The sequence below is a fragment of the Pseudorasbora parva genome, chromosome 15 (genome assembly GCF_024679245.1).
Source record: "Pseudorasbora parva isolate DD20220531a chromosome 15, ASM2467924v1, whole genome shotgun sequence".
NCBI lineage: Eukaryota > Metazoa > Chordata > Actinopteri > Cypriniformes > Gobionidae > Pseudorasbora > Pseudorasbora parva.
The window spans coordinates 14,953,395-14,968,089 of NC_090186.1; the positions used below are offsets into that span (position 1 = coordinate 14,953,395).

The 14,695-nt window shown below is 37.5% G+C and overlaps 1 protein-coding gene across 1 annotated transcript; it reads right to left on the reverse strand.

Annotated features, from left to right (window-relative positions):
* Positions 1–2,086: 2,086 nt before the first annotated feature.
* echdc2 (enoyl CoA hydratase domain containing 2) lies at positions 2,087–14,547 on the reverse strand. Its single transcript, XM_067417211.1, has 9 exons — positions 13,847–14,547; positions 12,122–12,189; positions 10,761–10,848; positions 10,533–10,619; positions 8,658–8,750; positions 8,410–8,466; positions 6,463–6,650; positions 3,017–3,115; positions 2,087–2,939 (listed from the first exon to the last, which is right to left on the reverse strand). Exons 1-9 carry the CDS (start codon positions 14,055–14,057, stop codon positions 2,862–2,864), a joined length of 969 nt encoding a protein of 322 aa, XP_067273312.1. The 5' UTR covers positions 14,058–14,547; the 3' UTR covers positions 2,087–2,861.
* Positions 14,548–14,695: the final 148 nt, after the last annotated feature.

A 14,695-nucleotide genomic window follows, 5' to 3' on the forward strand; every position in this document is an offset into this window, starting at 1 on the left:
GATTGTATTCAGCATTGTCTTCTCCTCCATGTGCCTCCAAAAAGAATCAAACGGTTAATGAGTCAGTGAATCGATCAATGATTCGGGTCGCCAATGTCACGTGATTTCAGCAGTTTGGCAGTTTGACGCGAACTGAACTGCTGAAATCACGTGACGTTGGCGACCCGAATCATTGCGGAATAATGCAATAATTTAATGCTGAATAAAATATTTTTAGTAGTATATATAGTAGTTTTTGATATTTTTGGACCGAAATGTATTTTCGATGCTTCAAAAGATTCTAATCAACCAACTGATGTCACATATGGACTACTTTGATGATGTTTTTATTAGCTTTCTGGACATGGACAGTGAAGTGGGCATTGACTGCATTATGCAAAATATCTTAAACTGTGTTCCGATGATGAACGGAGGTCTTACGGGTGTGGAACGACATTAGGGTGAGTCATTAATGACATCAATTTCATTTTTGGGTGAACTAACCTTTTTAAAAAAAAAGATACTCCATTTTGTTGCAATGAACTAAATATTTTTTTTTTTTTTTTTTTTTTTGTATATAAATGTTTCATGTCCCTGGATGTGTATGCTTCTTTTTCGCAGCATGGATTTGGTTTTCTGCTCGTAACTGGGCCATGAATAATGATGAGATGCTCCAACAAATATGCTTTGTTCCAGAAAATCTTGTTGTGTCATGCAGCCGTTCTTGCAAATTGCATGAAATGTAAGTCCTTGTTATAATTTGGACTGTAATTCTAGTTTTGTTGAGTGTTTGGCATTTTTGGCCAGGTTTATACAACTGAAACGCATCACAACACTGCCTATTTTTGGAGTAAGTTTCCGACAACAATAATTGATGTTAAATTGAATCTGCTGTTATATAAATGGACCAAATGACCTCCGGGTTCACTGAGCGCTACAGGCTGATCGTGGGGACTCTCATCATGTACGTGGATTTTGATTCTGTGCCGTACTACAGTTATCTTCCTCATGCAGAGTGTGGATTAAGCAGAAAAACCAGAGAAAGCTACAGTGTCATACTGCCGCTTGGATTCCCGTTTATGCAAATTTATGTTTGGGGAATAAAGAATGTAAAACTCATGCTGCTTCAATATGCTGTCCATCTTTTCTAAAGTGTCCCTATTATGCTACTTTAAAGTTCCCTAATTTAGTTTTGGAGGTCTCCAACAACACTTTTTACATGCATCTAAGGTAAATAAAAAAATGAATAAAAAACATAAATTTTGTCATAATATGCATTGCTCATCACCAAATTTTTCAATGATTCTAAAATGACTTGTTGGATGAATCAGTGTCTCAAAAGCCCTCCTTTCCAAGAGCCTGCTCTGATTGGCCAGATGACCCAGTCTGTTGTGATTGGTCTACCGCAAACGTATTTTTCAGAAGAATAACTGTTCTTCAGCTCCGTCCAGAGGCTTCCTAAAGCTCAGCGACACGTACACACTAAAGACAGTATGAAGTTGATTTTTACCCTATCAATACGAGCATCATTTCATCAACAAACCAATGTGTGCGTATTTTTCTAATTTACTGCAGTGCACATGTGGGAACTGTATCAATAACACCACATACCTTAGCTGAGCAACATGAATGACTTGTGTAACAAACAGTTGTAAAACAAAAAAATCTTGCTCCATCCTTTATCTTTACTCAAAGTACTAAGAACAATAGACAATGTGCATTAAAGGGATAGTTCACTTTGAAATTAAATTTTGAAATGTTTTAGCTTACCTCGGGCATCTGAGATGTTGGAGTATGTTTCCCCAGTAGTTTCAATTTTGATCATTTTAGGTCAAACCGTTCTTGTCTGTGCCTCACATAATGCAGGTCTATGGTCACCACCTCAAAGAGCATACACAGAGAAGTCCAAATTAAACAATCCCCCATCGGAAGTAAACACTGATGGCCTAAGACACGAAACGAGCGGTTTGTGTGAGAAAACGAACAGTTTTAGGTAATCTGTTCAGCAGAAGTATTTCAGTAAGACAGTAATAACAGGAGTTAGCTGGAAACACAATATAAAACACAAAACTATATATTTAGCAAACTCTGAAGAAATACAAATTACTCAGTCGGTTCTTTCTTTTGGGAGACAATAATTTATTGTGCACTTTCGACTTTACAACTTTGCAGAGCTTTTACATTCATAAACAGCTATATTACACACCATGTTAAAGAATTTCTCAAATTAATGCATTAAAATACATTTTAAAATTGCTTGCTTCATAAATCACAAACTATTATATTTTTCTTTTCAGTATGAATCTTTTTATTCAATTAGGAAAAGGAAGTATATGTAAGATTGTAGCCAAAACAGCAGGTGTATCCCCCTCCCACTGGCTCGAGGTTGCCAGATTGGCTGCAGGATCAGCAGTAACGTTTTTAGCTGCAACTGTGGTAACTAGAGCGGAGCTGGCAACCCGGATGCCGAAACACTACTGACTTTGTGATTGGTAGATAGGTGGAGGGTGGAGCTTCAGGACAAAACAAAACATGACAACATCAACATCAGTTGAGGGCTGCAACAGCAACTTTTAAATGGCAATATCCTGGCCGGACTACTGTTGTCAGTGATATAAGGATTTGAAATTAACATGATTTCTTAATGTCTAGTGACATATCAGGGCCATTTTATGATTCATTGAAATACATTTCTTACATACAGTTCCTTTATTTTATTTGATGTATTTTTTCTATCCAGAAACATAAGATAAAAAACCTCTCTGTGTAACTAAGTCTGGCGAAGTCTTTACATTTTTGGTGTTGGTATTTCAAAGGAAACTGAAACCAAACAGTCCATAGTACAGAATGTTCAATATGTTTGTACTGTACTGTTAAAACTTTCACTCTCCAATGTACTTTGGCGGCCTCTTCTCTATAAACGCAGCCATGCCCTCTTGTCTGTCCCTTGTTGGAATGAGCTGAGAGAGCACAAAACATTGTCAAACCAAGCACACAAAATATTGCAACAGCCAAATTGTACAGATTTGACACTCACCCTGGCGTAACACATTCCCTCAATAGCCATTCCTGAAGAGATGTCCACCTCAGAGCCTCGATTCATAGCTACTTTAGCCATTCGCACAGCAATCGGGGCCTGGGGAGAGAGGGAAACGTAACTCAATAAGGATACATTTTAGCTAAGGGTAAAAATATGGTATTTTTTCCACACTGTTCCATTCAAAAAAAAAGTTTGGGCCTGGTAAGATTTTTTCTTTTTTCCCTCCCAAGAAGTTTCATTTGCTCACCAAGGCTGCATACAGTAAAGACAGAATATTGTAAAATATTGTCAGAAACTGTTTTATATTTAAAAATGTAATTTATTCCTATGACGGTAAAACTGAATTTTCACGAACATTACTCCAGTCTTCAGAAATCATATTAATATGCTGAATTGATATTTAGGGCTTCTTTATTATAATGTTAAAAACAGTTAATGTTTTATTAAGTAAGTTCAAAAGAAAAGTAATTTGTTACAACAATTGTAAGATTGTAAATGACTTTACTGTCACTTCCAATCAATTTATTGCACCCTTGCTGAATAAAATAATTAATTCCTTTAAAAAAAAAAATGTTTTACTGACAGAGTATGTTTGTCCACAGTTAAGGCCTGTTTACCATCTTATCACTGCAACTGTAAAATCTGCACTGTATCTGTGTATGACACGGTCACATAATCACGATGACACAGTTAAGTCAGGTGCACAGAAGTGCTGTTGACAGAAGTTATTGTGGCATGACATGTCTGAATGCCACTCACACTGACCTAAATAGGCCAACGTCATTTTAATCTAATATAATGGCTTGTCAATCACTGGAAAACCAGAAAAGCAGGATGTTCTCGTTGTCACGAGAGAGTTTAGTACAGTAAAGAAGATTCCAGTTTCACATGCCGAGTCATGTAATGACGATGATATGACCAATATTTTTTGGTTCACTCCTAAGGCAACGTATAACAAGATCATGCACTCGATTACGCACATGTATTTTGTATGATTACGTTGTTTAGAGAGAGTTAGGAGATAATTGTGCGCTCTGGACGCTAGGGGGCCGGAGGGAAGATTGTAATGGCACATTTGAGCCAGGTCTGTCTTGAGGCCATACATATATTCATGACCGGCCTGTCGTCTTGAGTCATGATGGGAGAAGGTCTCCGTGACAGAACAGTGTCACATGATGCAAATGGGATTAAAGCACACCCAGTGAAATGCCTGTGGCTACAGCTGTACTAGTATGAGGACAATTTCAAGAACACAGAAACAAACAAACAAACAAACATAAAATATTATTTTAGAACTATGATGAGCAACACTCGTTAAATTTTGAAGCTGCAAATTAGGCACACATTCACATGGTCCAATTCGCAAGTAGGGAGAAATATATATACAGGTCCTTCTCAAAAAATAATGAAAAAGTTCATTATTTTCCATAATGTAATGATAAAAATTAAACTTTCACATATTTTAGATTCATTGCACACCAACTGAAATATTTCAGGTCATTAATGATTGTTTTAATACTGATGATTTTGGCATACAGCTCATGAAAACCCAAAATTAGCTCTCAAAAAAATTAGCATATTTCATTCGACCAATAAAAGAAAAGTGTTTTTAATACAAAACAAGTCAACCTTCAAATAATTATGTTCAGTTATGCACTCAATACTTGGTCGGGAATCCTTTTGCAGAAATGACTGCTTCAGTGCGGCGTAGCATAGAGAAGATCAGCCTGTGGCACTGCTGAGGTGTTATGGAGGCCCAGGATGCTTCGATAGCGGCCTTAAGCTCATAAGCTCGTTGTGTATTTCAGTTAGTGTGCAATGAATCTAAAATATATGAAAGTTTAATTTTTATCATTGAGTTTTATCACAATATGCTAATTTTTTGAGAATGACCTGTATATATATATATATATATATATATATATATATATATATATATATATATATATATATATATATATATATATATAAATAATAGTAAATAATAATAAATATATATATAAAGTTCCTTATATATATTTCACACCAAACTCATCCAACCATGTCTTAAATGGCCCTTTATGACGGTGCACAGTCTTTCTGGAATCCTTTACCAAACTGTTTCCCCAAATTTGAAAGAATAGCATTGTTTAAAATGTCTTGGTTTTCTGAAGCATTTCAATTTCTCTTCATCGGAAAGGGGCATAGCCCAACCTCTGAAAAAACCCCATACCATTGCAACGTTATTACCACTTTCAAGGCCCAGAAATGTAGTAAAAACATCTTTCAACATTTACATTATGAAGCGACAAGAATACGTTTTGTGAGTAACAATTTCTTCTCTTCTGTGTCAGTCTCCTGCACTGTGCACGTTGTACATAGTGCATCCCAGGTTCTACGTCAGAATGGCTCAGTATTGGCCGGTCTTTTTTTTTTTTTGCACAAAAATTATTTGTGTATTATTTTTCATAACATTAATTTTGAACCACTGTAGTCACATGTACTATTTTAATGACACTATTAGCATTATTACCTTTGGACCTTGAAAGTGATAATATGTGGGATCAGAAAGCTCTCGGATTTCACTAAAGATATCCTAATTTGTGTTCTGAAGATAAATGACGGTTTTATGGGTTTGGAACGAAATTGCGGGAACTAACTGGTTAATTGCTATGCATTATTTGTAGGTGTTTAATACAGTGTTTAATGACTTTATGGGCAAATTGATGTACAGTTGTTCCCGATGCGGTGTGCAGCACTCCTGAGGATGTAAGATGGCCGAGAACCCTATGAAGTCCACTTCACAGGACACTATCACAGTATACCCATAATGTTGAGCCCCTTTCACACTGGACGTCGGACCCGCAATATTCCCGGAACATTGCCGGGTCGCCTTCTGTGTGAAAGCAACCACGTCCCGGGATTGATTACCGAATTCGACCCGGGTCGGGGACCTAGTAATATGCCTATTACTAGGCATATTACTAGGTCCCCATATTACTAGGACCTAGTAATATGCGGTATTCGACCCGGGACGAGCGCTGTGTGAACAAAAGCCGAAACTAATGCCGCAACGTGTACGTAGTTATCGTGCGACTCATAGAGCTGTTTTTTCAATAATACAACCCTGCAGTGCCAGAAGAGCTAGTCAGTGTTTTAAACGCAGAGAGTGTTCGTATACAAAAGAAACTAAAATTAAACAAGCAGAAATGTGCGCAAACTGGACACAAGTCGAGACCACGGAGCTCCTTACAATCCGCGCTGAAGCTGAGATCGCTCGCCATTATACGTCACATCAGGATGTCACGTGTCAACTCGACCCGGGACCGTTATCGCAGTGGGAAAGGGGCTTTGGAGTGTGCTCACAACAGAAGAGGGTATAATTCAGCGAGACAATAGCAGAGGCGAGAAAATATCATGGACTGAGAGAAATAGTAAATAATGGAAGTGTCCTACAGACTCACCTGAGGCAGGATCTCTCGTGCAAGACTGAGAGCCTCTTTGTGGGCCGCGTCTCTCGTCTGGTTCTGTGGCACAGAGCGGTTGACCAGCCCCAACTCTGCAGCCTGTTCACCCCCGACACGGCGTCCTGTGAAAATCAGCTCTTTTGCCATAGCAAAGCCCACTGTCCTGGGCAACCTTTGACTGCCTCCTGATAAACACAGAGAAATGATGATTTACTTTGTGGTGGCTTTAAAAACTAATCAGATACATCATCAATTATCTTATTTGGCTCTTTGAGTTATTTTTATTTTAATTCAAAGCTCAAAATGTATCATGTTAGGCTCTTGTCCAGGGCATCGGTCAGTTCCGATGTTCAGCCCAGATTATCTGGTAATGTGAGGCATTTAAAGGTCAAATCTTCCCAAAAACCTCCCGATCTGCTCGTGGACCCATCGCCACGATGACAACAGACAACATCAAAGATATTTGATAATTAGAATATTAATTGTGATGATTATGACCATGATTACGGCAGTACTTCCACTATAGCCAATGAAAGACAAGTCTACAAGGAGACGAAAGTTACAGAAGTTTTGAAATCGACCGCAGCTGTACGGAACAAGCAGCTGTACAGATCCAGTGGACAACGGAGATCGAGGAACGGCTGGTCGAAATGTGGCAACAACTTTATAATGTCTCCTCATATAATTTATACAGCAAGTTGCCGCGACACAGTAGCCATTTTGTTTATATCCGCTTCCCTGTGAGATCACGCAAGGTGCTAAATCTGGCATGATAATCTTAAGAATATCTTGTAGTGGGGATGCAATTACAATGCTGTAAAGGGTGTTTCATCAAATTGCGTTTTTCTCATACATAGGGCCAGAAATCTGAAATTAGAATTCTCACTGTTTTACAGAGGGGTTGGTTCATATATCATTTGCCGTTTTTGTTACGTTTTATTTCTAAAAACATGGTGATTTGTTATCTGGGTGTTGACAGTATTTTCAATAATAATAATTTTTTACTGATTTAGCGTTAAAAAATTTAACTTTAACATATCAACAAAATTAAACTGTTCTGGAAATTGATGCATTATTGCCTATTTAATTAGATATGCCTCATTTGCTTATTCAAATATAACATTTCAGAAGATCTACAGCAATTCTTAAAGGGATAGTTCACCCAAAAATGAAAATTAGCCCATGATTTGCTCACCCTCAAGTCATCCTAGGTATATATGGCATTCTTCTTTCAGACAAATAAAGTAAAGTAGTGTAGGGGTAAGACGCATGTCATCAAGGTTTGATGCAAATCGATCAGAGGTTCGAATCCGCCTTTTGCCACACTCGCTCTATTCCCTTTTCCCATCACATATCAGATCGGAAAGGCATTTATTTTCAATAAAAAGTGAGAAAATATTAGAAAAGTAGAAATAAAGCGTCTAACGTGTTTAATAATAAATGCTTCTCGGTTAGGGGTAGGCCTTGGTAAACAGACGTGCTGAATTAGAGACGATAAAAGTGAGTGTGGGGCGCAAAACTCCATCTCGCCTAGGGCAACCAAAGAGCTAGAGCCGGCCCTGGATAGATGCACTTTTACAGACTTCAAAAAGAGAGCAACAATCACTGCCATTATAAAGCTTGGAAGAGCCAGGACTTTTTAGATATAACTAGGATGGCTTGAGGGTGAGTAAATCATGGGCTCATTTTAATTTGTGGCTGGACTAACCCTTTAAATTTATTTACTAACACGTCCTGTTAAAACTTGTTATAATTATAATTCAATACATAGATTGTATAAGGTACTTAAAAAACTTTTGCCAGGAACTTTATAGTTTCACTCTCCAATTAAGTCTGTCTTTCTGTTAACTTCCTGTTTATCTGTCTCCTGTAATGGGACTACCATCTAGCTGTCTGTTTGTCCTATTATTTCAGCCGCTCTATCTATTCAGTTATTTTTCTCACCAGCCCCTGGGAGTAATCCTCTTGTGGTTTCAATCAGGCCCATCTGCGCAGAATGTGCTGCAAAACACACACAATCACAGACAAAGGTCAATTGAAGGACCAAGCCTCCGCATGCCGTGACCGAAGAAATTCCCCACTGCATGGCATGCCAGAATGACTACAAATCACGCAAACCCACACCTGCACCATCAGCTGCTGTGATACCTGTAGTGATCATCTACCCCCAGAAGGTCAAAGCAGCCGCTCACCTGCAGTGCGAAGGTCACACGCTAGAGCCAATTCCAAACCGCCCCCGAGAGCAAAGCCGTCCACTGCTGCAATGGTTGGCATGGGTAGCGCAGCTGGCACATAATGGACACACACAAACACACACACACACACGAATCAGACAGGACATAGATCACATTAATGAGAGAAGGCTTCAAACAGCTGGACCTCTTCTGAAACACTCAACTGAATGTGTTCAGTGGAGACAGACTTATATATAGTGGCACTCTGAAAATCTGGGATTCAAAATGAAATTGGAAAACTGAGAATAACAGAAAATATTAAAACGCTTGGGATCAAATGTTGGTTTTTAGTTGCTGATTAAGATTGGAGTAGGTCATGTTTTTGAAAGAAGTCTCATGCTCTTATGTAAGGCCGCAGTAATAATAACAGTAATATTATTATGATTTAAAATAACTGTTTTTTGTTTTAATACATTTTAAAATGTAATTTATTCATTTGATGGTAAGCTGCATTTTCAGCACCATTACTCTAGCCTTCAGTGTCATTTAGAAATCATTAATATGCTGATTTGCTGCTTATAAAACATTTCTTATTATTATCAATGTTGAAAACAGTTGTGCTGCTTAATATTTGTGTGGAGACCGTGATACATTTTGTTTCAGGATTGTTTACATAACAGGAAGTCCAAATGAACAGCATTTATTTGAAATAGAAATCATTTGTATTAATGTAATTGTATTTACTGTCACTTTCAATCAGTTTAATGCTTCCTTGCTTCAAAAAAAGTGTATTTATTTTATCTTACTGACACCCCCATATTTCTTATAAATTGAAGAAATATATCTTTCATTTTGTTCAATTTTGAGATTGACAAATGTGGTCAATGAACACTTTAAGCAATTATTTATTTGTCTTCCTGTCATGCTTTAAAACAAATTCACAATTTTCACTTCCCGGATGACGAAATTTGATGCGCAAAATTTATTTATTTATTTATTTATTTAAATAATGCTGCCTTCACATGCTATCAGAATTATTGTAGATACAAGTTTCCTAGGTAAAAATTGCACATGAATGCCCTTCGTATTTACCACTGGGAAGTTCGGAAATAATTTTGATTCCCAAATTCCCAAGATGGGCATGCCATAAACTTTAAACATGGGGAGAACTATTGCTGTGTTATTTGTTTCCCCCCCTACACCAGCTAGATCATCTTATCTGGTTATTAATATAATGCATATTTACATACGAGTAAGCAACACGCTCGTAATCATGACTTCTGAAGTGGGAATTATGAAATTTCCAATAGCATGTGAAGGCAGCATAAGAGAGAATCCTATCCTGCAGTCACTGAATTGCATGCAGATCAATATGTTTCGACAAAAGTTTAAACAAAATTAGTTAATATTTAAAATATTTTTTACTCAAAAAAGTGAAAATACTTTAAATATCAAATACTAAGAAAGTCTAAAAATCTGTTTATTTTTCTAAATCAACATGATGCTGATAAAATATGCTGGAATGCTAATTTAAAACATTAAAGAAGCATTTTACCGCACTATATACACATTCATTTTCTTTATTTTGATCAAATATAGTAGAACATTATATAGAGACTATTGCTTATAAACCAGCTGCATTTCCCTGAAATATTATTTGCATGACTTTGCAAAAGCTGATGATATTGAGGGAAAATGTACTTTTTGTGAGTTTATTCTGTATATCCAATCACTCTCACCTCCAGTCATAATCATATTTGCAGCTGGGGAATATTCCCTTTTCAGTGCAACACTATCAGAAGTCAGAGTTCTGTATCATTATACTACCATCACTGTATGTGGAGGATTAGTCATTTTGCAATATTCATGAGAATCATCATCTTCATGTCTCACCAATGTCATTCATTAGTGATCGTAGGCCCTGCACAAACAGCTCTGCCTCAGGATTACTCATCTGGGCTCTCTCTTTAAGATCTGCCCCTGTCAAGAGACAAAAAGACAAATGATGGCATATGCAGATATCTGAATACTGAAACAGTATTTCCAGCATTATTCTTTTTTTAAAACATAAACGTTGGAAAAGTTGCCTTTGGTTTTGTGTGACAGATTCCTTAAACAAACCTGCACAAAAGACTCCAGGTATCAAACTCCTAAAGATCACCACACGAACTGCTGCATCGTGATGTATTGATGACACCAGCTCCCTTATCTGCACAGAGAAGGACAGATATCGATGCATATATAGACAAAGAAAGATAAAAACTCATGTTATTGATTTGAGACAGAATTCTTGGAAAGATATGCCCGATTTATTTTTGTCTTTGTACGCTGTTATTTATTTAAGGCCTGACACACTTTTGCCAGAGATTCTTTTGAAAAACGGTTCAAATACAAACAAAAAAAGAGTTCTTATTCTACTTTTTGGAAACAGAAAGAAGAAAATGGACAGAAATGGAACATTCATAAATCAAATTAATATTTAAAAAGCATACCTGCAATTGGTTGCATCTTGAACAGTTATATCATACATTCTTAATAATGTATTTATTTATTTACATTCATCTATTATCTCAGAAGACCATAAAAAGAATGCTGTCTTCTTATGTGTGGTGGAAATTTAAAAGGATAGTTCACCCAAACATGAGAATGGTCCCATAATTTACTAACCCTCAACTCATCCTAGCTGTTTATGACTTTCTTTTTTCAGGCGAATACAATCAGAGTTATATTAAAACATGTCCTGGCTTTTCCAAGCTTTATAATGGCAGTGAATGGGAGCCCAAAATTTGAAGCCAAAAAAAGTGTATCCATCCATTATAGAAGTAATCCACATGGCTCCAGGGGGTTAAACGAGGCCTTCTGAATATCTAACTTCCGACGGACCGCCTTCCGTATTAAATTTACACAGAAAATGTAACGTCTTTTGTCATTCAAAATACTTGCGCTACGTCTGACTTTATCGCTGCGCCGGTTACGCTTTTTCCGTAAGGTTAATACGGAAGGCGTCTGCAGTTAAAAATGGATGTTTTTCTTACAAAAACCCATCGATTTACTTCAGAAGGCCTTTATTAACCCCCCAGAGCCGTGTGGAGTACTTTTATAATGGATGGATGCACTTTTTTAGGCTTTCAATTTTAGGCTGCCATTCACTGCCATTATAAAGCGAATAGTCAGGATATTTTTTAATATAACTCTAAATGTATTCGTCTGAAAGAAGAAAGTCATATACACCTGGCTTGAGGGTGAGTAAATCATGGGCTAATTCTCATTTTTGGGTGAACTAACTCTTTAAAACACCAGTAAAATTATTAAGGGGCTATATCATCATATTGGTCAAATATTTTTTTTTGTGCATTTTTACACATTAGAGCCATACATTTATTGCTCAAGAGAGTGGAAGTTCATGGTCTAGATCTGCTACATGTTTGAGTTTGATGCTGTAAGACAGGGGGTTTTCTCCACACACACGATGGCCGACTCACCTGACCCACAAATACGCGTCCCAGAGAATTCCGCGCCCTCTCACGACGCATCAGCACTTCCACTATACCTAACCAGACAAGAGAAAAGGAGAACTAATGCTGTGCCTACTGCCAAAGTACATGCGGTTACGGTTTCCAACGGGTGGGTGGCAGATCTGTTCTGATGCGATCACAGACCACACGGAAAATGTATGCCAAATATAAATAGTAAGTTACTGCACTCATGACTGTGGCTAAAGTCTTCAAAGGGGAATTGGTTTGCTTTAAACATTCTTGTAATAGTTTATTTATGCTGTAAAGGTTTGGTCACATTAACAAATTTTCTTTGAAATTTATGTGAACTTAAAATAGGTCCATTGTCTATTGGCAATAGTGTAGTGATGTATGTAGAAGATATTCTAAAGAATGTTGGTAACCAGAAAGTTGACGGCATGCATTCCATATTACTATGGATGGAAGTCAATGGGTGCCATCAACTGTTTGGTTACCAACATTCTTTAAAATATCTTCTGTTGTGTTCAACAGAAAAAGTAAACTCTTATGTTTTTGAGGGAATTCGAGGGTGAGTAAGTGATGACAAAAAAATGGTCATGTTAAATTACCCCACATGTGACCAACTTCAACGTATTGGGAAATCTACATTGGGAAATATTTCACCCTTATGTGAAATTCCCAATCGTTAGGATTACTGTTGAAATGACGGGGGAAAAAACACACTAAGCGTGACCACATCTTGGCACTATTATTCATCACCTTATTTCTTTCAAGAAAACTCTCTAAAGAATTTGCCATGGTGGACATGACAATGTTAATGTATTTTGTATTGGTCTTGCTACTGCAGAGCAAGTGCAGAGACTTACTAATGCTATACATACATGACATGCTTCTGTGAACATACTGCTGTTGCATAGACCTTATTCAGAGCAGTGGCGTTGATTCACCGTGTTTTCAATGGCATCCACTGTAAAAAGCTGTATAAAGCCCTTAGATCACTTATAATTGTCCAGAGCTCATGTTGTCTGGAGTTTTTTTTTTTTTGTCTACTGAAATTTCATGGAAAGATATTTCTAAATAGTTTTTTTTTTTTTTTTTTTTTTTTTTTTTTTTTTTTTTACAGCAGAAAACCCCAAACACACATTAAATAACAGTACAACAGATACATTAAAGTCTATCCCTCACAGCCTTGCTTTCATTCCCGTTAAAAATGATGGTTGATGACATATTTATTACAAAACGTGATCAAAAACGTGTTAAACATAATTACACTTTTTTTTAAATCCACCACTTTAAAATGATGGCATTTAGTAATATATTATTAATAAATATTGTGTGTGTGTGTGTGTGTGTGTGTGTGTGTGTGTTTCTATCCAGGTGAATGCAGCACACTGCAGCCTGGTGAATTCAACCTGAATGCACTGAATATACAGTTTGTACAGTATAAAAAACATTACGTCTATGGAGAGTTCCCATATAAGATTGTGAAGCAGGTTATTCATAACAATCTTCCGATTTCCATTAGGAATATGCAAATTATGCATTCCCATAAAGGCGTGATATCAAGGCTTTATAGGTCCAAAATAAAACTAAAATAACTCACTTTTGTTCTAAAGTTTGCTGAGGTGGGCCCCATTAACGGCTCAAATAGACCGTTTTCTTTTTACAAGAAGCGTCAGCCTACAGCAAAATATGATTTAGTTGATTGATGCCTATGGTTGATGCACCTACCCTTGTCTTCACCATCAAGCCGATGCAACAGGACTTCATCCCGATCAGCAACTGATCCATCAGAGCACAACGAGCGGGACTGAGTAAAACTAACCCGGGGGAAAAGTCGCTTAATCGTCCCTGCAAACACACAGCGCGCTGTCATCGCCTGCACGCTGGGCTGAATGAGAAACAGCCCAGTCCTCATGACAACTCTGCGCACTACACTCATGATAATAACGTCTTTTCGTATTGTATTGTAACAGTGACCTTGTTGGCCCCAGATCAGAACTGAAACCGTAGCCTATAACCCGGAATTAAACCGAGCTGTTGCTGTTAATAATAAGCCGCGTGGGAGATTCATGTTTTGCGAAACGCCATATCAACACTGTCAAGTTTGCTCGTGTATTTTCCCACCTCACTTCCTCAACTAAAATGTCAACCTTCACCTCGGCGCTTACAGGGAGACTCACTTTGCAGAAACAGCCATGTGTAATGTAGCCTAATGCTCTAGTTTATTTACACATTGTAAAGTCCCATAGTAACGCGACGCGAACAATGAAACGACTTGACAACAAAGCAAACGCGTAACTCGGAATTCTGACGCGGAACCAATTCACCAATCAAACACTTTGTTTAACGTTAGCCGTCGACGCGACGCGTCCCTTGTAGCGTAATATGAGGATATACGTAGTATGAAGGCTGTATAGCCTATTTGTCCAAACTGCATGTGTAAAGGTGACCATCAGCAGATGGCGATAATGTGATATGATGGTCAGTTTCATAAACAGCAGAGGTCTACTGATGAAATAAAGAACAATGAAAGTAGTGGCAAGTATTCATAGAATAATGTCCTGATAAAATGAAGCA

Bases quoted from the DNA above. Each gene is read 5' to 3' on its own strand.
- echdc2 (XM_067417211.1), bottom strand. From the start codon at position 14,057: ATGAGTGTAGTGCGCAGAGTTGTCATGAGGACTGGGCTGTTTCTCATT. The intron at 8,751-10,532 runs GTGAGACATGAA...ATTATGTGCCAG, and splicing joins ATCACTAATGAATGACATTG to CTGCGCTACCCATGCCAACC. The intron at 6,651-8,409 runs GTGAGAAAAATA...TGTGTTTATCAG, and splicing joins AGGATTACTCCCAGGGGCTG to GAGGCAGTCAAAGGTTGCCC.